General features: G+C 38.3%; 1 protein-coding gene across 2 annotated transcripts in view; it reads left to right on the plus strand.

Moving 5' to 3' along the window:
- LOC108431879 (short transient receptor potential channel 5-like) overlaps positions 1-23,370 on the plus strand; it is a 41,178-nt gene extending 17,808 nt beyond the window's left edge. For both annotated transcript variants that reach the window (XM_037545661.1, XM_017705337.2), the window contains 8 exons: positions 2,175-2,511; positions 3,057-3,196; positions 3,378-3,700; positions 6,149-6,344; positions 8,627-8,836; positions 12,015-12,056; positions 19,890-19,979; positions 20,823-23,370. In XM_037545661.1, the coding sequence (XP_037401558.1) occupies positions 2,175-2,511; positions 3,057-3,196; positions 3,378-3,700; positions 6,149-6,344; positions 8,627-8,836; positions 12,015-12,056; positions 19,890-19,979; positions 20,823-21,689 (2,205 nt within the window). In that variant the 3' untranslated portion in view covers positions 21,690-23,370. The remainder of the gene's footprint in view (positions 1-2,174; positions 2,512-3,056; positions 3,197-3,377; positions 3,701-6,148; positions 6,345-8,626; positions 8,837-12,014; positions 12,057-19,889; positions 19,980-20,822) is intronic.
- Positions 23,371-23,504: the final 134 nt, after the last annotated feature.

Consider the following 23,504-nt stretch of genomic DNA (forward strand, 5'->3'; position numbering starts at 1 on the left):
ACCACAAAATGCCAGTACAGACATATTTAAAAATGATATGAAAGAAACAACCTGTATAAAATGAATATGAAAAGCGGCTGAATAAACGAGATATATATTTCATTCAGGCATAACTCATAAGAACTTGATGAAAGAGGTTGTACTTTATGTCTTTTGGCTGTTTACAAGAGTGTACAAAACACCTCAAGACATGATTCTGGTTAAAACAGAGTTCAATGCTGTACTTTCAGATGGTCATTTGTTCAGGGCCACAAGCACTATTCTGGCTTCCTTCATTCTGAACACGCTCACAGACGTACACACGCATTTCACTTTTCAATGGCTGGTACTGCACAATTATTTTCTGCTCTACAAAAAGTATTTACATGTCTCATAGCCGAAGGGCATAGGTCCAGATCAGATCTTTGGACTAATACAGTGATTCTAAATGGTCATCTGAATGAACGATAAAAAGAGGGATGGAATTCTAGTAAAACCTGGCAAAGAGAAATAGAGCACTGAGAATATAAATTTGCACTCAATTGTATTGTATCATACTCTCTCCAATGAGGTCAGCTTTCTGCAGTGCACTTCAGTGGAAATGAGTTTGCTTTGTGATTCACACAAAATGTGAAAGATGAGGAGTGAAAAACACAAAAGCTGTAACTTCTGGCAATGATAACAAAGGCCAAAACTACAATTATATTCACCTGATAAGGGTTGTTCCATAGGTCATATACTCTGTTGCTGCTGCTGCAAAAAAAAAATCAATAACTAAATAAAACTAAACCAAAAACTTGCATTTGGTCAACACTACACATTTTGAGACGTTCTATGCATATTTCTTAAAACATATTATTTAAAACAAGCAAATTTATGTGTCTTCAGATCACTCACCAAGATAACTGCAGTGTAAAACCAGCACAGAGAATTGCTGTAGGGAAAAAGACTTGGAAGAATTGTGACCTGGTTAAGTAAAGTTTTCAAGAGGGTTATGAAATACTAGTTAGGTTAATTACCCTTTACCAATGGCAGTAAAGTTTTGTTTCAGACAAATTCGCTACAAACTTTTTTTTGTTGTCATGCTGATGTTAAACCTAATCAGTTGGCTTACATATTTGTCAGGATTTCTAAAAAAAGCCTAATATACTGATGTGTTACATAATGTCGTTCATGCATGTGCAGTATGAATATGGCACTTTTATCTTGTAGCTCAAAGGACATATTTAACATGTTACAACTGTCTTGCTGTTACAACTTTACTAAATTTTACATAGATTATATTCAAGCAAGGTCAGTAACTCTTTAAAGCCACCAGGGTGTCCATGGCATCATTAAATGCGTGCTGGGCTGGAATAGTTTCATCATAAAGAATTATTTTTTAAAATACATTGAATACATGAGTGCACTCATTTATTTTCAAGTAGCACAATTTAGTGATTTGTAATTTGTAATTCATTTAAAGTCAGTTCATTTATTGTAAAGAAATTCATATGTGATTGAATGCGTCACAGGTCATTCTAGGACAAAGAATAATTGATATATATTTCCATGAAATGTATAAAAATAGTTTTAATAATTTTTTAACCCCTTAAATGTCAGGGACCCACCCACTGACCCAAAGTTTTACTATTAACTTTTATAACCTAAGAACAGCTCTGCATTGAGTTCCCTGTTGTTACTGTAATTAATAAGCCTTAGTATGTTTAGGGATTTCAATACACTAGCACTCCCAGTAAACCTGGTAATTAGCTGATGAGTTGAATAAAGTCTTTGTAAGACAAAGACTAAACTGTGCAGGAATCAGGCCCTCTTGGACTTGAGTTCCCCACTCCTGCCATAACCCACAGCTGAATAGTGTCAGACTGCCAAAAGGCCCTAGTAGATCTGCTGGGATCTCAATTTACCGCGTATTTACAGTTGAGAATAGAAAGGGAATTTTATTTTGTCCAAAAGATGAGTTCATGTTCAACTTCAACCTGCCAATTCGAATCTGAGGTTCAAATCAAATTCAGATTCAACTCTGTAAATCTTATCCGAATGAATGGCACAGGAGTTTTCCCAGTCTAGCCAGTGTTATGGTAGATAAAACCTTACCCTGAACATGTTTCAGTACTTAGCTCTAGATAATATTTCACATTTTCTATATACATTGTAATAGTATTAACTAATCTTCCTGTCTTTTTCAAATACAGTTTGTGGCTCAGCCCAACTGCCAGCAGCTCTTAGCCACGTTGTGGTATGATGGTTTCCCAGGTTGGAGGCGACGTCACTGGGTGGTGAAGCTGGTGACCTGTTTCACCTTAGGCCTGCTGTTCCCCATCTTCTCCATCATCTACCTGCTGGCCCCAAAGAGCACACTGGGCCTCTTCATCAAGAAACCCTTTATCAAATTTATCTGTCACACTGCCTCATACCTGACCTTCCTCTTGCTGTTGCTCTTGGCCTCACAGCACATAGTACGAACTGACCTTCATGTTCAAGGGCCACCTCCCACCATCGTGGAATGGATGATCTTACCTTGGGTACTTGGTAAGCTTGTCCATTGGTTTGCTTAGGTGTGTCTGTGCTATGCCAGATGAAATATGTGAGTGACTGTTTGGTGTTCATTTACTACAGTCCAAATGATGGAGCATCACATTTCTCCAGCAATAAAGCCAGTCTCTATGCACAGGAAATAGACGGCCAGGGCTTTATCACTATGATTAAGCAAATACTCACTCATGAATTATTGATATCATAATTTATTAGTTTGAAGACGAATGCAGAGAAAATGACATCTCAAGCTCCATATCAGAATGAACTGATTTAATCAAAGCTCAGCCACAATGTTTTGAGGTTCACTGAGGTTCCTGGCGACGCACAAGTAGATTCAAATGTAGGCTTGAGGCATCAGAACTCCCGTTATTTCTGGATGCCAGGTAAAATCTTCAGGTAAAAGTTTCTGAGTCTGTAAACATAGCTTTTTAAAGAGCTGTCTTGAAGTTTGCATATTGTCCATGTATTTTATTCTTTTCTTTCATATTGATATGCCTGAACGCCATTTTGTGGTGGAATGCTTGTTCTGATCTTTGCAGGCTTCATTTGGGCTGAGATCAAAGAGATGTGGGATGGAGGCTTTACTGAGTATGTCCATGACTGGTGGAATCTGATGGACTTTGCCATGAACTCTCTCTACCTAGCCACCATATCTCTGAAAATGGTTGCCTATATTAAAGTAAGTTCCTCTGACAAACATGAATCTCAGATCACTTTTTACTCCAAGGCTCTAGGTTACCTGAGTGGATTCGATCTAAAGTTATACCACTTCCTCTTAGATACCTCTTTACCTACTTTATATGCTTTCCAAAGTCTGCAGTTTTATCACATTTTCCTCTCTCCTCCTGGTACTCTGACAGTACAACAGCTCCCGTCCTCGTGAGGAGTGGGAGATGTGGCACCCTACACTGATTGCTGAGGCACTGTTTGCCATTGCCAACATCTTCAGTTCCCTTCGGCTCATTTCACTCTTCACAGCCAACTCACACCTGGGCCCTCTGCAGATCTCACTGGGTCGCATGCTTCTGGATATCCTTAAGTTTCTCTTCATCTACTGCCTGGTGCTGCTAGCCTTCGCCAATGGCCTCAATCAACTGTACTTCTACTATGAGACTGAGGCAGCCGATGAGCCCAACCACTGCAAAGGGATCCGCTGTGAGCGGCAGAACAATGCCTTCTCTACGTGAGTGAGAAGATCATCTTGAATCATTTTATTTATTTATTTATTACCCAATTTTCTCCCCAATTTAGTCATCTCTAATTCCACCTGCTAGTTAGGACTCCCCCAATCACACAATGCTATGCAAAGCAATTGTGCTTTCTAGGACTCCTGGCTATAGCAGATGGCAGTAGCATCACCAGGGATCAAACTTGTGATCTCCTGATGAGAGACCCAACGCTTAGACGGTTGTGTCACTTGGGAGCTGAAAAAGGCAGTTTTTTATTTACTCTTTTGAATAAGCAAACACGTCAAGTCACACACACAACTGAAATCACACATTAGCATTTACAGCATTTAGCAGACTTACAAGAAGAGCTTTGTCTATCTCGAGAAAGTATCTTTGCTAGTTACCAATAGGTTAGAGAGAAAGATGGTCCTGAGCTCAGATACTGCTAGAAACAAAAAGTCACTGTTGATACTGAGAGAAAAAGGAACAGAAAAGCCACCTTATGTGAATTGAAATCACACATTAGCCACCTTATATCAATCATTCTGTAATGAATCTATATATCAAACAGTTTATAGACACCCCTTTCAAGTAAATTCAGCTGTTGTAAGATGTTGCTTACAGAGAAATTCAGTTGCACTCACACATTGTCAATAGATTAGGACACTCTGGTGCAGCCACACATGAACCTAAGGTACCTGAATCAAGCAATGTAGATTTTTAAAAAATAAGTGTGGCTAGGTTTAAGTAACACAAATTTGATCTGGTGTCATAATAATAATAATATAAAATTAGCAAAAACTACCATATGAATGTTATTTTAAGAATTTTCTTATAACCTCATCTGGTACAAAATTTCTTGAAGTGAAAAATGCTTAAATAAGCTTCAAACTCAATATTAGAATTTGCTTTTTAAACTAAGATGTCTTTAAAATGGTCTTAAATCAATGCTGTAATGCTTAAAATAAGATAAAATGCTTCTTAAAATGAGGCAAAATGTAAAAAAAAGGTTTAAAAAAAGGTTAAACTGCTGTACTAATGACACAATGATGGAACACACATGCTTAAAAACACAGACTAGATTAGATTTGTATGTATGAGGTTGATCAGCTAGCTTGAAACATTTTATAGCTCTCTATAAAAGAAGAAATCTGAAGGCAACTTGTTTTAAGAATGCAAAGTTTTTTGAATGTTTTTAAAAAATTAAAAACCTAGACATATAACACTGTTTTGAAATTTCTTCTTCCATAGTGGACAGCTAGCTGATTAATCCTATTCATACAAATCTAGTTTAGTCTGTTGATCATTAAATAAAAAAGAAAGATCGATTGTTAACTTTTTCAGTTTGATAGAATTGAACTTTTTGCCGTTTAATAGTCTTATTTGCTAATGGTAAGAAAGCAAATACCAAAGAATCGGCACTAGCTTCATCTGACATACATGTCAGATGTCATTTTATTTCTATGTCCTGGCTTTCTTTGCTATGTAACAGAACGTCAACAGGCAAAATGTGCCTGATGTTTCCCAGCTTGTACAAAGAAGAATTGTTTAGGATGGTTTGATTCAAGACAGCTACAGGAGAGTTATTGGAATTGTGCATCATCCATCAACCCCTCTGTACGAGAATACAATCTTCACCTCTAGGTATTGCAACCACAGCATGTTCAAAATTGGAGAAGACTTCAGTGCAAACAGAATGCATCAAGGCCTGTCTTGGGAGGCCAGCAAATTAGATTTTTTTGTAAACAAAGCATTGAAAAAAACTCTTCTCAGTCTTTCCTTTTGTTCAGCATTCTGTCTCTTTTTGTCGACCTTCAATGAATGATGATGTTGTGTAAACAGAGGACGAATTTCATCTGCTGTTTGGTTTTTGGCCCTCAGTCATAAGGAACCACGTCTCTCTTGTTCTCATTTCCTCCCTACCATCCCACGTAACTAAACTTTGCTTTCACCATGTGGATAAACATATTAAATGTAGGGTGTCGAAAAACAATAGAAGATTTCTTAAATGTAGATGTATCTTTGCTGCTACTTGGATATGTCTTGTCACTTAGAAAGGATGCACTGAACTTCATTGAAATCAAGAGGGTGTATCCCTTCAGGCCTAGAGGGGAAAAAATTACAATATGGATTCTCTGTGCACTGCAGTATTCCCATCAGTAGCGTTATGAGCTTTCTTCTTCAAAAGAAGTAATCAGTGTGAGTATGTGAGTGTGCACATGTGCTAGAGTATGTTCAGAACAGAGAGAGCATGAATAGTGCCTCCAGTATTTAATAACTGAATTGAAAGGAAGAGTTTGATCTATCTCAGAACTATGGCTTGTGCACTTAAAATTGTTCCGTACATTCTATGTGTGAGCGGGTACCGTATAAAATTGTCTAGGTCTTAATGTTTCTATAGGTAGAATGAGAAATAATACTTTCTCTATCTCTCCCTTTTTTTCTCACTCTTTCTGCATCAGGTTATTCGAAACCCTCCAGTCTCTCTTCTGGTCCGTGTTCGGTTTGCTCAGTCTATACGTGACCAATGTGAAGGCTCGGCACGAGTTCACAGAGTTTGTGGGAGCTACCATGTTCGGCACATATAACGTCATCTCTCTGGTGGTGCTGCTCAACATGCTCATCGCTATGATGAACAACTCATACCAGCTTATTGCTGTAAGTTATATCTGAGAATTACAGTGGATTTATCTATGACGGCGCTTACACCTGGTCACTCCTTGCATCTTGAGTGTCAGGATTATGTCTGGATAAGGCCAAGCCACATACAAATGTGGAAATGCATCCAAGACACATTTAAAACTGATACAAAACTGATCGCGCAGGATCAGGTGGTCTGAGACACATTTGAGCCATTTGTTATAGCAGTGTAAACGCATTCATTTCGCCAAGACACATTTGACAACCAAAACTCCTCCCAGCACAGCTAAAACTCCTCCCCATGCAGTATGTCACTGGTAAAATGATCATTGTCCATGACCCTGTTTAACCTGTTCACTTAAAGCGTCTTGAACATCGGGAATATGTCTGGATAAGGCCACATAAAAATGGAAGTGTAAATGCACCCAAGACACATTTAAAACAGAAACAAATCTGATCACTCATACCACTTGGTCTGAGATGCATTTGAGCCACATGTTACAGTAGTGTAAATGAGAATTCCAGCTAGAAATTGAATATATATATTTTCTTCAACCATGAACTGATATAAAATTGCATTCAATTGTTGTATGTGTTCAAAATAAATTTTGATTACTTTCTGTTTCTGTAAACTTTCCCTAAACCTATTTGCTGTTTAATTAAAAAACAACAAGTTAGAAGGCATGTAGCACTGCAAATTGGATTTTCTCATTATAATGTACATGGCTGACAAGCAAGGCAATGAGGCAAAAAGAATCTCCTTTGAATCCTTCACTGAATTGAACAGGTCTCTTTGGAGAATCACGTTCAAATGATGGATGTGCTAGAGTATTTGAGTGCCAGGTACTCCACCTGTTCCAGGTGTCAGTATTTAAATACTGTTCAGGTATTCGTTAATGTGCATCATGGAAAGGAAGAAGTGGGTTGTGTGTGTGTGTATGTGTGTGTGTGTGTGTGTGTGTGTGTGTGTGTGTGTGTGTGTGTGTGTGTGTGTGTGTGTGTGTGTGCGTTTTCAAAGGCACGCCTCTGTAAGCTGCTAAATTTTCTGCTAAAGCTGCTAAATGCTACTGATTTTTACAGCGGCTATCACACATCCGCAAGTTTACCGTCTATGTGTATTATGACAAGCTAATATCTACAGCTTTTTTACTTCCTTTTGATTAACCCTCTGTGGTCCATGAATTTGGCCGTGCATTAAATTCAATGTTTCTTCATTTAATTCTCTATTTTTGCAATAATTCAAGCACATAAATACAGTTCAAACATTTCCTGAATCTGTAGACTCTTTCAAGTCTGTCTTATTACATGACTATACATGACTTACATCCAGAGCTATGAGGCTATGAAGAGGGGCAGACACAGCCATCATGTTAGAAAGCCTTTGTTCTTCATTCAGTCAGCATCGAAGACACATGAAATGGCATGCAAAGCGTTTACAGCTACTGAAGTGGCTGCATCAGTTTTGAAAAGTAATGATGAAGGTAACAGAATTTTGATTTGAAACATATGGGAATCATGTTATTCATGTTATATGCAAGTGCCTTTAAAAATGAATTTAATACAAAATATATATGATATACAATACTTGATATACAAAAATTGTGAAAATGCCTTTAGGCCTCAGAGGGTTCACTGAACATCCATTCTTTACAGGTATTCATTTATCAAAATTAGCCAGAATGCACATCCCTAGCTGAAATATTTTCATATAGGATGTTATGAATCTTTCTAGTATTTTCTTCCCATTTGTGGAATTCACTTATGTAAACCATAAGGAATGCCTTACTATAGACTCTGCACTCCATCTCAATCCATCCTATATTTTAAATTAAAAATGAAATATAATTTGCTCATATTTTGTTTACCTCTATTATAAATAGTGCATGCTGTGACTCAGAAAGCCTATTAAAAGGTCCTCATGATGGCTGTGAATCACTGTAAGGTGCTCTGCATGTTTTCTATCACTGCCTGGGCTTAAATAGGCAGCATGAAGCGTTCAGCAGGCTCAGACCTATCTCTGTGGGAGAGTGTTTTGGGAGGGCTTATGTAAGCTAGAGTTAGATCGCCTCTCTCACCCCTTAATGTGTCTCAAATGGGAGCTGTTACAGTAGCTGGGTAAACAAACAGAAGCTTGCGCATCATCATGCATAAATGATCCCATCAAGAGCTGAATAGGTTTAGATCCGGCACAAGAGTTCACTGACAAAAGCTGGCCTTTGAACGTCATCCCATGTGGCTTGCAGCAGTAGAAGCTGACTCTTGTCTAGTTTTGAATACTGTTCTTTTCCATCCCCATGCAGGACCACGCTGACATTGAATGGAAGTTTGCACGCACCAAGCTGTGGATGAGCTACTTTGATGAAGGAGGGACACTTCCCCCACCCTTCAACATCATTCCAAGCCCAAAGTCGGTGTGGTATCTGTGTGTGTGGCTGCACAACCGCCTCTGTGGCCAAGGCCATCCCAGGCCTGAGGAGCAGCACAAACATGAGAACCTCAAGGAGTTCACGGTACGGACTGGTTTAAATTTTTCTAGATAGCTAGAGATGGTGTGCTCAAGGCCAGGGTTTCTCACCAGGAGCTGTGATGCATCCTCTAGTGTAGGAGTACACAAATCCAGTCCTGGAGGGCCTGTGTCCAGCACAGTATGGTAGTTTACCTATTCCAACATGGCTGATTATGCTTATCTGTTAATTGTCCGGTTAAGTGGGTGTGTTTGAGCAGGGAATCCTCAAATCTGTACTAGGACCAGCTGGACCAGACTTGTGCACCCCTGCTCCAGTGGTCTGTGGGCCTGTACACAGAGGGAGGCAATAATTCTTAGTGAGCCTGTAACATCGCTGTGAGTCATAAAAGCATAAGTGGGGAAAAAGATTTACTTAATAATGAAAAATCTATAAATGGAACGTTTTCACATTATAACCAATATGAATATTAATAGAGATGTACAAATAAAAATGTCACAGTAATGGGCTAATTAAATATCATCTGTTTGAGACAACACAGCTGCAGGCGTGTGATGCAGTCGGCTAGCCAGAGGTAGAGAAGTTTCTCAGGGCGCTTTGTTTGGAGTGGACATTTTTTGAGTGGACAGTACAGTCTGCATAAAGACTGTTTTAACGGCTTTTTCTTTACAGACTCTAAGCACAAGCTGTTGTTACAACCAATAGACATAAAATAATAGCAAAGATATGCATTTATTTTTAACTCTTGGATCTCAGCGTCCTGAGTAGTTAAACTCAAACTGCAAAAAGAAATGGATCATTTATCATTATTGTTGATGGTGACAACACTGATCCAAAAACCTGGTAAATGGAACGTGGTTTCAAATGAATCACAAAAACTCTCAAAACCAAAGAGACCAAACAATTACTCTTCTGGGACAGCCAGTGGGGTATTTTTCAGTGAAAACACGATAGACTGCAGCTTCAAATCACAGTCTACATCTACCTCATACATTTCTAATATTTTTTCCCCTTTTTTAACATCACTACAACAATGTGTTTGTTACATACCTGTAAATTTTGCAAACCACTGGCAACTTATCAGACAGGTTTTGTTGGTTCTTTTGTCTGTTTATTAGATAATAAATACAATTCAGTTTATTAGATAATAAGCCACAGCGTCATACAGTGCACAAACCACATTTACAAATCTGTTTGAGACTATTTAACAACTGGATGTGGACAATGTGTGTGATGCTTTAGGGAGTTCGCATGGTGTTAATTGATGGGTTGTATGTTTCCATATGGCGCTAGATTAGCTTAGATTAGCCTTATCCTCAGATCTCTCTCTTTCTTTTCCCACTTTACTATAATACTTCTTACTAATAATGTTCGCTGTCCGGTGTCGACCAGAGGAGGATGGGTTCCCCTTCTGAGTCTTGGTTCCTCTCAAGGTTTCTTCCTCTTTTAGGGAGTTTTTCCTTGCCACCGTCGCCGCTGGCTTGCTCATGGGGGCTCGGACCCGGAGTTTCTCTCTTCTTTTCTCTTCTCTCTGTAATACTGATTGTTCTGTAAAGCTGCTTTGTGACAACACCTGTTGTAAAAAGCGCTATATAAATAAATTTTGCTTGCTTGCTTGCTTGCCTTATTGCTCCAGGGCAAATCTAAGGAATTAATATATAACACTGTATTAGCTGATCAACTGCATTTTGATTAATTCATTAATTTAATTTGATAAAATTTACACATGAAATGTGTAAATTTCCTTTTAGGCCATTCCACAGCTATCATCTACATCCAAAAAGAAGTGGGCCTGAGAAAACATTATTTATACTTTTGATTTGGTACTCTTTTAGAGTAACAAGCCTTCTTTTCACTAATGCCAGAAACACATTATACACATGCAATGCATCACTAGAACAAATCAAAGCCTTTACCTTTAAAACATTAAATATTTAAAACGAAATATTACAGAATAGTTTGGCTATTTGTACCAGCTTGTTGATAGCTTGTTTTAGCTGGATAGCTTGTCACTAGCCGGATTCTTGGTGGTTCAAGATTGTCTGCATCACACTCAAACAAAAATATACTTTATGCTATTCAACAGCTTAAGCATTTTAGCTTGATCTGGCCAGCCTGTTGTTTTCGGCAAAGACGTAGAATGAGGAGGATATCCATACATTTGAATAATGCAAAAGTAAAACAGCTCAGACCCCCAAGTAAAACGTGTTGTATTTCTGTATAGCTTAGTTAAAGTGTAGAGTTTTCCCTCTTTATATTGGCCATCTGTATCCCTGTCTTTGTATACAGTCATTGCAGATTTGCCGTTTTGTCTTAACTGGCACATAATAACTATTTATGAAAGAAAAATAATTAAAAACAATGTACGGTGTCTTTGAATGACTGGAATACGACAAGGAAAAAATCCAAAGACAGAAAACATGTTCTCTGTGCAAACATAGTTAGGGTTTTTTGCTAGGAGACGGTGCACGTTGCTTGTCCAGCCTCAAGTTGCCGTAGGCCAGTGGTGGTTGCTAGGCAACCGCGCTTCAACCATGCCAATTCCCCTGATGTCTTCCCATCAGCTGAACTTCTCTGCTCTGCATGCCGGGCTCCACAATTTTTTTTTTCTTCTTCTTTTTTCTTTTTTTTAAACGCCCTTCTCCTGCAAACTTGCTCACCCACGTTCTCCCACACACAGCGTGCTGAAACACACAGTTTTGCGTTCAAAAATCATTACGTAAGGCTGCTGGAGTTTATTTTTGAATTCTAAACTAGGTGTTGCAGCGAGTAGAATGTGAGTGATGCTTTTAAAGTGAGCAGAGGAGCTCGATGTTACTGGCTCATCATCTTTTCTGGTGGTGTTCCTGTTGGTAGCAGTTTCACTTATTGTACAATACCAGTAGCCATAATGTAGCTTTACAAATATTGCACAGATGGATGTGTTTGTGTACTATGCACTGGGCTGGGAAATCATGTAAGTGTCATTACAAATAGGAATAGCATACCAGCCTCTATGTAGGTCAAACAGTTATCAGTTCAGGATTGCACGTTGCTTATTTCTGTTCAGTTGATATGCATCCACTCTGCAAATAATACATGCTACATTGTAGTCAAGGTGTGCAGCAAAGTGCAACAGAACAACACAAATGTGCACAATGCTGATTATTGAATGAAATTGAACTGTCAAATGGCAATGGTGATGAATACTGCATTGCTCACTCTATTTCTCTTTTTTGGGCAGGAACGACATGCTGACAACCTCATTCAAAACCAGCACTATCAGGTAATTTAGCTGTTTCCATTATACAGTGACAGTTTACACTGACATATGGATTCTCTTAGGCTAACATCTTAGGCTAACATTAGAGTTTGTGTTAACATATGCCAACAGCTGACACCCAAATGAGCAAACAAGCAAGGTTGAGAGACGCATTAGGAAGGCTTTACATAAAGCCTTTGGATTTAAGCGCAGCGCTGAAGTGCTGCAGGATTTCATAATTGCATGCATTTATTTTCATCCTTCTTTCGTGTCACTGTTTTAATGTGACTTAGCAATTTCTCCTGCATTGTCTGCATGATGCAGGAATGACACATAAAGGGAGTATAGAGTAGATTTAAGATTTACATAATGCTCAGTCATCATTTGTGCACTTCTAACTTATTGGAAAAAAAAATTGGAAATTGGTTTTGTCATGTGTTGAAGGCTAAGAATCAAGCTCTAACGAAGTAAATAGAATATTTTGACAGCAGCATTCAATGGATAATCCACTAATAACAGAAAGCTTTATCAAAGTACTCTGGACTTGTGGATGTTTCTGGCTCATTTTGTTATTGACAGGGAATATAAATATTGTGTTGCGCTTGCCCTTTTGCTGTAGTGTGTTTGAAACCTGTCATTGTTTACTTCCTTACATACTGTTTACTTTCCTCACACAATGTGTGCTACCCTGCTTTTTTGGATTGTCACAAAAAAGGGCTGGGTAGGGTGGATTTGACCCCTAGTACCTGATATATTGTGCAACATCAGGTAACAGTGGAACATTAAGAGACTCTAGTTTATTCTTGTATCACATTGGCTTGTCACAATACCAGAATTTTCTCTTGGAAACTACATTTACCTACATCTGTAACATGACTAATTGTAAGTCATTCTGGCTCTGCCTAAATGGTTAGGCAAGCACACCAAGTTATACCAACAAAGAGTCTTTGGGCAATATTTTCTCCTAACAGTACATAAGATTACATTCACAACATGATTAATTTGTAAGTTGCTTGTGGGTAAGAGGGTCTGCCAAATGCATACATGTAAATGTACCAAGTGTAGTTTCACAGTACTTGATATCAAAGTTATACTATAGCCAAAAATCATTGTCAGACCACCCAAATGAACACAGGAACAAACACTCTTCAGATGTGAAATAAATGGCCAAAAGTATGTAGACTCCCTTTCTCATTACATGGTTTGACTGTTAAAGCCACACCCTTGTATAACATATAGCCTTCCAATCTCCTTAGACAGATGTTGGCAGTAAAACAGGGTCATACCAAAGAAATTTCTATCCTGCTAGAGCTGCTCTGGTCAACTGTTGTGAAGTGCTGAGCCGCAAAGCGGTGGGCCACACGAGCCTTTAGAATGGAACCACAGAGTGCTGAATCGCATAGCCCAAAAAATTCTTTGTCCTTGCTTCCTCGGAAACTTCATTGATTGGGTTTCCATGGTCAAGCAGCTGCACACAAGCTTAGGATCACCATGCGCAATGCAAAGTGTCAACTACAGTGGCATAAAGTACACAGCCATTGGACACTTGAGCCATAGGAACACATTCTTCTGCAGATGAATCTTGGTTTGCAAGTCCTCCAGGAGATTGCTACCTGCCCAAATACATAGTCCCACCTGTAAAGTTTATTGGAAGAGGATTAGTAGAGGCTGGTGTTTATGTGACTGAGCCTCTTAGTTCCACTCAAGGGAAATCCTAATGCTACAATATACAAGGACGTTCTAAAGATTTCTGAGCCACGTTGCTGACAGTTTGAGAAAGGCCTTTCAGCATGACAGTGCCCCTGTGCAAAAAACTGAGGTCCATCAAATCTGAATTCAACCCCATCTAACACCTTTGGGATGAACTTGAATGCCAACAGTGAGCTATGCCTAATCGCCCAACATCAGTGTCCAACCTCACTAATGCTTTTGTGGCTGAATAAAAGCGAATCACTGCAACCATGTTCCAAATTCTAGTGAAAAACCTTCCCAGAAGAGTGGACGTTGATATGAAAGCAAAAGGGAGCAACTCTGTATTAATGCCCTTGGTTCTAGAATGAAATGTTCAACAAACACTTATGGAAACAAGCATAGCACAGTGTACTTCATGTGGATCATTTCTAGGAGTAAAAGGGTGTCTTTATTAGTCTGCCTCTGCCCATCCAAAACAAATTATGAACAATTTTATTTGCATACAGGCAAATGTCAGTTTAGTGTTAGCCTATTTAAAAGTAAAGAATGAAAGAATTCAACGTGTCGAAGGTTAGTTATTAATTGTTTACCATGTTACAGTATTTAATATTAATTCATTATAATATTTAATATATCATGTAGCACTAATTTCAACTTAAGCTTGCTAGCGTGTTCCAAAGGAAGAGGCGTCAATAAGAGAAAACATTTTTTGTTTTTTGGGTGGAAATCGAATACAGCAGTGGCTTTATTATTCAGGGTCTGTAATGTGCATTCATTACTTGCTGTGTGTGAAATTATTTGAGCCACAGCAAAGATTTTATTAGTAATAAATATTAGTATTATGTTAATATAAAAAAAAAAACCCTCACCATTGACCCTCCTGACTTTTTTGCCAAATGTACATTTACCAAGCACTTTATTTGGAACATCTGTACATGTACTCATTCATGCAATTATTTAATCAGACATTTGTGTGGCAGTGCATAAAATCATGCAGATACTGGCCAGCAGCTTCAAGTGATGCAGTTAGCTTCTGGTGCCAACAATTGTGCCACAGTAAGAATCACTCAGATTACAATTGTGTGCAATTGTGTACAATTGTGTTGAGCAAAAAAGCATCTCAGAATGCACAAAACATTGATTCTTGAGGTGGATGGACTACGACAGCAGAAGAATGCATCAGGTTACTTCTGTCAGTCAAGAACAGAAAACTGAGACTGCAGTGAGCACAGGTTCAACACAACTGGACAGTTGAAAACTGGAAAAATGGAGCCTGGCCTGATCAATCTCAGTTTCTGCTGACGCACACAGATGGTAAAGTGAGAATCTCAAACTGGTTTCGCAAACATCACAAGGAGTTCAGTGTTCTTTAGTGGCCTTCCCAGTCACCACATCTAAAACCAACAGAACACCTTAGGGATGGGGTAGAATAGGATGAAAGTGCACCTAAAAATCTTAAGGAACTGCATTATGCAATCTTGTCAACATGACCCAGAATCCTACTTGAATATTTCCAACATATTTTAGAATCCATGCCACTATGTATTGGGGTATGTTCCTAATAAAGTGCTTGGTGAGTGTATATGCCTTTAATGATGATTGTGTGATTATTATTATGTGATTAAAGACTGTATATTATGTCTGTATCTTTAGTTCCTTATGATTTATGATTTAAACGGTATCTTTTACTGGAATCTGAAAGACAACTCTGTGTCTTTCCCCTCTTTACATGGCCAATGTTACATTGGCTCCAAATATCTAGAAACATGAGTGTTATTCTTCACAAGGATATGATCAACATGAAGCCACAGCAACCACCTTTAGGCTCCACAGTAAAGAGACATTAGCATCAGCAAAGTAGATTAGAAAAACGTATAATGTCCTACTCTAATGTGGTTATGACATCATTACATGGATTTATAAGGTACAGTACATATTGTGTTTGACAAGGTCTGGCCCAAGAGTTGTCCATAGGGTAAAAGATAAAAGAATTTTTTGCATGTAGGGAGAGTGGTCAATGGGGGACTTCAACCAAATACAACAGCAAAGCCAGAACAGCTGCAAAGCACAGGCATTTTGCCCCAAATTCTTCAGTTAGGTGGGGGAAATACAAGTGAAGTAAGGCAGAGGACATAGAACTCTCAGAGCAAACAATGTTGTGTTGTTCCGATTTTCTTTTTTTTTAAATCTATTTGTGTGAATCATTACTCATTTTTATTACCATAAAACTGTTCTTGCTGGATGAGTTTTCAAGTAAATCTGTCAAGAGCATATTGGCATTGTTTACACCCTGTGTAAAATATATATTTTGGAAACTGAAGCATTTTCAATTTAGCTGTTGAACAAAGCTGTACGATCTTTTGGGTTTGTAACTGCTGGCACTACCTAGCCTAGCAGTGTTCGCTAAAGGGCTAACTAAAGGGCCAACAAGTGTTGCAGCTCTTTAAATCAGTGTTTATTAACCCCTCTTACATGCAGCTCCATGTATTAACGGCAGCTATGAGTTAATGCTGCTGTGACTTCCAGTAACAAAGAGGGTCCCTCAAGGTTCGATCCTTGGACCAGTATTATTTAATATTGATATAAATGACATTGCCACCTCAATTGTTGACTGTATAGTTATATTGTGATGACAGTATCTTGTACTGCTGGACTGACTGTATCGGTACTGCAGTAGATAAACTACAGCATTCTTTTAATGTCCTACAATCAGCTTTTTACAACCATAAACTACTTTTTAATGCTGAGAAAACTAAATTTATGCTGTTTTCCAAAGCCTCAAACATTTTTAACACTTTTAAAATCACAAACCTGAAGAGATCTGACATTGAAAGAGTTAAATACCTTTTAAGAGTTAAATTAAAGAGTACAAATACCTTGGCATATGGCTAGATGGCAAATGCACTTTTAAACAACATGTTAACAAACTTACCTGTAAACTGGGACTAAACCTTGGCTCCTTGTATTGTAACAGCTGGAATTCATTACAGGAAACTCTAAAACTTTGCTCACTGGTGTCAAATGAACATTTTAAGCTTTTAGTCTCTAACCACCTCCATACAGCCTGCAACTGCTTTATTTCATTTCACTTAATTTTTAATAGGACTTTTTTGATGATTTCACTTAATTTTTAAAATGACATTTTAGCTGTCTTAGCTTATGTTTGCTTTTGTACTTTTATCTTGTTACTCTATTATTCTTTTTATTTCTTTTTTTATTGTCAATTTATCGTTTTACATCTTTTTTTTTTCATTAATTTCTGTTTTCATTTTTTATCCTTATTTTATATAGCTGCTATATTGTAATTTTAATCATTTATTGATTTAACAGTTTATTGGTACCATATTATTATTAAATGTTACTTTTGTGATATTTATTATTTAATTATAGCATTTTTTTTTTTTTAAACTTTTTTTACTCCTCAGTCCCTGATTCCTGTATTCCTCGGCTACATTGTAAATGAGGGTCTCCCTCAATGTATTCTGAGTTTAAATAAAGGTTGATTGATTGATGGATGTTTAATCACTACAAAGGGGATAAAGTTCATCTATCATAGTTGGTTGTTCTAGGATTTTATGAAGACAGTTATGCCAGTCTTTTCTTGTTTCTACCCACATAATCCCTCCTTGTCAGTTCCTAAAACCGGCTTTCTATCCCTGCACGCTGGTTTATGGAGTGCTGCTGCTCCCCATCACTGTCTTCACATTAATACAGTGAACTAACTTTAGTTATTTAAGCAGTTCTGTTACCAGCATAGCTATTCTAATTAGCCCTAGAACACACTGCTAGTATAGTACAGTACAGCTTTGTTCATTCATAAACTAAGTTTGTGTTTTTGCCCGAAATGTTATTTCCTTTTATACATATAGACACAGGCCCATAGACATAAAATTTTAAAAGGAACATGACAAATATGCCAGTATGCTCAAAGCAGCACTCAGTACAACATGTTCCACTATGCTGAGGGCAGTTCAGTGCTGAGAGCAGTGTGTGCTCAGAAGACTTGCCATTTTAAAGCAGTTGAGCAATAATGAGTGCAGGTGAACGCCCTCTTCTAAGACTTGCCACCTGTGGCAAAATTCAGAAGAAATGTTTTTTCCAGAAGGAAAAAATATATATCAGCAAAATCAGTAAAACCTGGCAAAATGAGTAAAAAATGTTTATTAGAATGAGTAGAAGTCTTTTTGAATAACAACAAAAAAAGTTTGATTTAACTCTCTTTAATTATTTGTATTTGCAGCTTATTCTGGTCATTTTGATCATTAATAATAATTTTCTTATAATTTTTACAGCAGAACAGGAGCGAAAAAGTTAATATTTACTACTAAAGTCTGTCTATGGCAACTTTACTCTGTTTGACTGAGTAGAACTGTGCATTATAAATGTTAATAGTCTACACTTATTTAACTTGTTAAATAGGCTGTAAAGAGTCTGCATTGTCCTACCATGTACATTTCATTGTTTTATTAAAATATGTAAATGTATTTTGACTACAATTTAAAGTGCAATTATTTTCTTTATTTTTCGTTTCTTTCTTTTTTTGGCCGATCAGGCCAGCGTGTCCTCTTTTCTCTGACTTCACAGTTGGACTGCTGAACACAGTGTGCCAGACTGCTAGTTAGTTGTGATTGTATTGTCATGCGCTCTCTCACTGATTGGTCTGTTCACTTTGGCCGCTGTTCACTTTAAACTGCATTAAAATGGGGAGTTATTTCTCATAATGCAGTGCACATTATTTATTATTATTACTGCAAACATTGAAAATAAATGGAGGCAGTTTGATCGCTGCCAGTGAGATGCATATTGTGTATCATGAATGTGCCTTGAAATATTGTGATATATTTATGTTATTGCGATATATTGTGATATAGTGTGTTATTGCGAAATAACTTCATGGCTGTGATTTGCCATAGATCATCACAGCCTTGATGTTATAGCGATAACACAACCTCGAGTGTTCTATTGCTTTTATATAACAGTTAAATAAAGTAAACAAATAAACTGGGCCGTGAACACAGCGTTTAATATATTTTAAAGTTAGCGATTCCTTTCTCCAAATTAAAAGTTCTTTAACAAACAGCTTGTTGCTACGTCAGAGTAACAAGCTCCACTCACTTGCTGCGCAGCCGGCAGTTCGTTTTCCAGCTCCTTACACAGACCAAGTGACCAAGTTTGGGAATTTAGTGTAGTCTCATCTTCAGAGTCTGACCAAATCGGCTGTAGGTCAAATGTGATCTTAAAAGTAACCATTTTCGGTGTTTCTGTTCTCAACCAATCAGCTTGCGCAGCCGGAACTAATAGTTGTATAATTTGCCATATCGCCCACTTCTATGTAACATGCATGCTGTGGGCCCTGAATGATAAAGCCATTCTTTTATTTAATTTCACTCTAAGATTCTTTTTACATTAACATAATCTATTATTTTTATAATGTCCCTTGTCACCTAATGACCCATAATAACATAATAACCCTTTTTTCTGTTGGTGTCCTGTGTACTGATACTAGTACTAATACATAGCTAGGATGATGTCTGCACCCTCTGCTTGAATAGTCACTATCCATTATCTACACTTCCATTTTCCAGTTGCCTAAATGATTTATGCATGATCAAAACACACAACCTGCCATGCTCTTGGGAGCCAAGGACAACTTGGGTGACCTGTCTTGAAGCTTAGCAAAAGGCTTTCTGTAGCCTTTGGTAGCACAGTTTTTCATCTATTATCCCTTGTCAGATATTATTCTCCACACTCAAGTGTGGTGTGATTGGTTTTATTTGTCCCTAAGCAGGTTCAAGCTTTATGAATGGGACTGTTTTGTAGAGCCACCGCTGACTTGTCCTTTATTGAATATGCAAATTGATGCTAATGCATTCGAGTCCAGATTTTTACCTCCAGCCAACCCATATGTCATGAATATGCCCAAAACAGTTTTTCTTCCTTCATAATCTAGAATTGCATAATATTCATACACAAATAAGTACCCTCCCCGCCATCCTTCTGCCCCATCAACAGTAAGGAAGATTATATCACCTCCTTTGGGGTCTACGTAGTCCTCTGAAAATGTCTGCAAGGGGAAGCGTGATTAGAGTATAATTAGAGTATAAGAGTATAACATTCTGTGTCAGCATTCTGTTGCAGTAATGCTTTTGTGGTTGCTCACTTTAGGAGGTGATCAGAAATCTGGTGAAGCGATACGTGGCAGCCATGATCCGTAGAACCAAAACTGATGAGGGGTTGACAGAGGAAAACTTCAAGGTTTGTCCTTTTTCCCTAGGGCAATAGCCCTTCTATTTCCTATGTTCACAGTTCTTAACGCTGCTTTTAATCCTTTTTACAAAGTGTGATCTTCTAAAGTAAGAAAGGACACAGAAGTGACTTTTCCATAGCGGAAAGGATAAGGAATAAAAAAATTGCTTTTAGAGACTATATACTGCTAATTCAGAGAAAACTACTTGGTTTCATTTTGTATTCATTTATAATTATGACTTATTTCCTTATTTTTATTCCACATAAGACCTGATAAAGAAAAGAACACATCCTCTTGGTGGTAGTAGTATGAAGGACACTAGTACTATCGAAATACTCTCCGGGTGATTGGATGTTCCCAATGGAGACAATGTAAATGTAAAGAAGCCACTTAAAGCATTCTTACATTTTAAAAAGATTCTTTTTTTGTTAATGTTCTTATATCAAGAGCTTTGCTTTGAACTGTTTTTATCAAATTAGAGGTATAATTAGCATAATATGGGCTCTTTTCATTTCAGGGGTTAATATGTCCAATTTGAAAGGCAGTTGGTTATAAACATATCTCTATTTCCCATGTTAGGTCTCTTTTTACATAGACTTTTGTCTCAAAAATGGAATGTAGCTGTAAACCCTTAAGCAAGCCTCAGGCACCAGCTTAAAGGACACTCTATGCTCGCTCACGTCAAAAGCAAAAGAGCCTTTGTCTGCATGTGTTCTCGCAGCCATGCTAACCTCCGATGCTCATTCCTTCAATTAGATTTCAATGGCAAATAATTCCTGTAATTGAATGCTGTGGGTTTGTGTGGTTTGCTCTGCCGTAATTGAATTCCCGTCTCTTTGCTATCCATTAAGGAGCTTAAGCAGGACATCTCCAGTTTCCGCTATGAGGTTCTGGACCTGCTGGGCAATCGCAAGCCTCCACGTCGCACCTATTCCTCCAGCAGTGAGGCCACACAGCAGGATGATGCAGCTGAGCTTGAGCAGGACGAGGAGAGGCGGGTCAAGGACGCAAGTTGTGGAGAGGGGGCAGAGTCATCCAGGGTCAGGAGCTCTGTTTCCTTTGCCCAGGTGGACAGAAAGAACCGCGAGAGTCAGTACAGCGTGTCGGCACTTTTCCGGTCTATGGCAGGCGTGGAGGAATGTCCTGACGATAGACTAAAGAGCAATGGCTTGAGGAAGAGCAAGTGGTCGCCATCCTCGTTTGTGAGGACGAGCAGCCGCCTACAGCGCTTTTCACGCTCCAAGAAGGACTCCTTGCGTCGCTTGGGCCTGCTGTTCCATCGTATGAATGGACATATGCCGGAGGCACGTACACAGAGCCTCGGCAATCAGCCTCTTCAGCAACAGCAGCAGTCCGCTTACAGCATCTCGGACACAGTGTTACAGCCACAAACATCCTGGCAGGACCCGCAGGCTCTGCCGGAAGACCGAGTGACAAGGAGCGAGCTGCACCTACACACACTGGGAGTGGGATCCAGAGAGAGAGATTCAAACCCAATGCAGTCCACATCTCAGCAGGCAAATGGCAGGGACAGTATCTTACTCAGGCCCCCCGGCCACTCCTCTCTGCCTCCCCTGCACTGTGCTTCCAGCCTGACTGCCTCCAGCTCCCGCCTGCTGTCCTCCAATGAGGACCTTTGTCAGGGTTGGGTTGGACCCTGTGATACCCTGGGTTCTTCCTTTTGGGAGCAGGAAGAGTCTGTCACAACTCAGCTCTAGGCACAGACTCTCATTTGGTGCTTGAGAGCAGGCCATGACAGCTGAAGCAATCCCACTATGACTGTTCCCAGCCTAAAATGACTGTGTATTAACAAAACTGGCAATGGTCAACACACATACAAACAATACTCAATATGCTTTTATTACTGAAAACTATGATTAGCAAATAAGTAGTCTTTAAATACTGTGTACATTATTGGGAATGTTAACATTTACGTTTTCTGCAATATGGGAGCACATTTGCATTGATGACACACATCTAATGCAATGTTATTTTTTATTATATAAATGCATACCAAATTTCATAAATGTTCTTTGCAGCATAGACTTATAGACTAATATCCACATAGAGCTGTCATCAACACATCAGCTACATGCTACTGATTTGATTCTGCTTCCCTAGCGTCTAAGTTGAAAGTGTCAAAAAAGTGCTGTTATGGGTTTGAAAGCAAGCTTAGCGTGGATTTCAGGCAGGTACACCAGTTAAGTGCACCCAAATTTACAGTGAAACTTTTGGCTATGGTTTGCTGATCTGGCAGGTATATAAAAGGTGGTAGGTGGTAAGAAGCATTACTGCCAGTGCCAAAGTGCCGCTATGCAGAACATTTACATTTTACCTTTATCCTTCACAGGTGTAAGGTTAGGGTTAGGTTTAGAATCTGCAGCATCTCAGACAGAATCTAAAAACAAGAATAGTTTGTGCTTAAGTTTCAGCCCTTTTTACAATGGAAATGATGAGAAAAAGTCGAACAGGAATAAGGGTCGATCTTTGTGAGGCCCTTGTGATGGAGGACAAATGTCTGATGAGAAAAGCTCTGAAAACTGCACTGAAATTTCATACAAAGTGCCAGATTAAGAAATATGCATTTGAACAATAATTCCATGTGCATGCACTTCATGATGTCATTAAGGTGTTTACAGAGGAAATATGGATGTTTCAGCTGAGGGGTTTTCCCTAGTGAATGGCTGTTGTAGTGTTTGTCTTACTTTGAAACCTGAGCTGGTTTTGTAGGTCCAGATTAAAAGCAACCGTGGCAGACGTCCCTGCACAAACACAAATTAGTCATGGACTAAAACTAGGCTTAGTTTATGTCCAGAAACCTGACTTGTGTATTCATTAGGATTATGAAGTGTATTGACAGGATGTCATCCATTATTTTCATTTCTTACTTTTGTTTGAATATGAAAGGTTTTAGTTACATTTTACGTGTTATGGTTCAGTAATATATTAATCTTATTTGTGCGAATAAGTTGAACTGATCATTTTCAACTTCCTTTTTTGAGACTTTTCAAATAATAACTTTGCTTTTGTATAAAATTATTTTTCTATATTCTTTTCTGGGATTTTTTTCTTGAGGTTTTTGTTACACTTTACTTATGTCTCAAAGTGACTTTTTTTTACTTTGATTTACTGAAAAGTTGCTTTGGTATGAATTTCTATACTGCTCAGCTATGATTACAAGAATGAAAGGATGCCTATTAACTAACAGTCACAGCTGACTGCTAACCTGTCACAAGGTTATTTTTTATACCCAGTTTGATTTGCATGGATAGCATTATTAGAAATATCCTTAAGATTGTTGGTCAAAAATTGAAGTTGTCAGAATTTAAATTGTCAGTTGTCAAAGCTGTCCACATTTCGCTTCAGAACATCCAAATATATCATGTTAACACAGATAAAGTGTTGTTATTTATTGTAATCAAAATTTGAGGAATCATCATCACAAAGCCTTGGAATGTTGGAAAATTCAACACATATTTTTCATGTAAAACAATTATTACAAATGATGATTTCAGACTTCTTAATCCTGTTTT

The sequence above is a fragment of the Pygocentrus nattereri genome, chromosome 16 (genome assembly GCF_015220715.1).
Source record: "Pygocentrus nattereri isolate fPygNat1 chromosome 16, fPygNat1.pri, whole genome shotgun sequence".
NCBI classification, from domain to species: domain Eukaryota; kingdom Metazoa; phylum Chordata; class Actinopteri; order Characiformes; family Serrasalmidae; genus Pygocentrus; species Pygocentrus nattereri.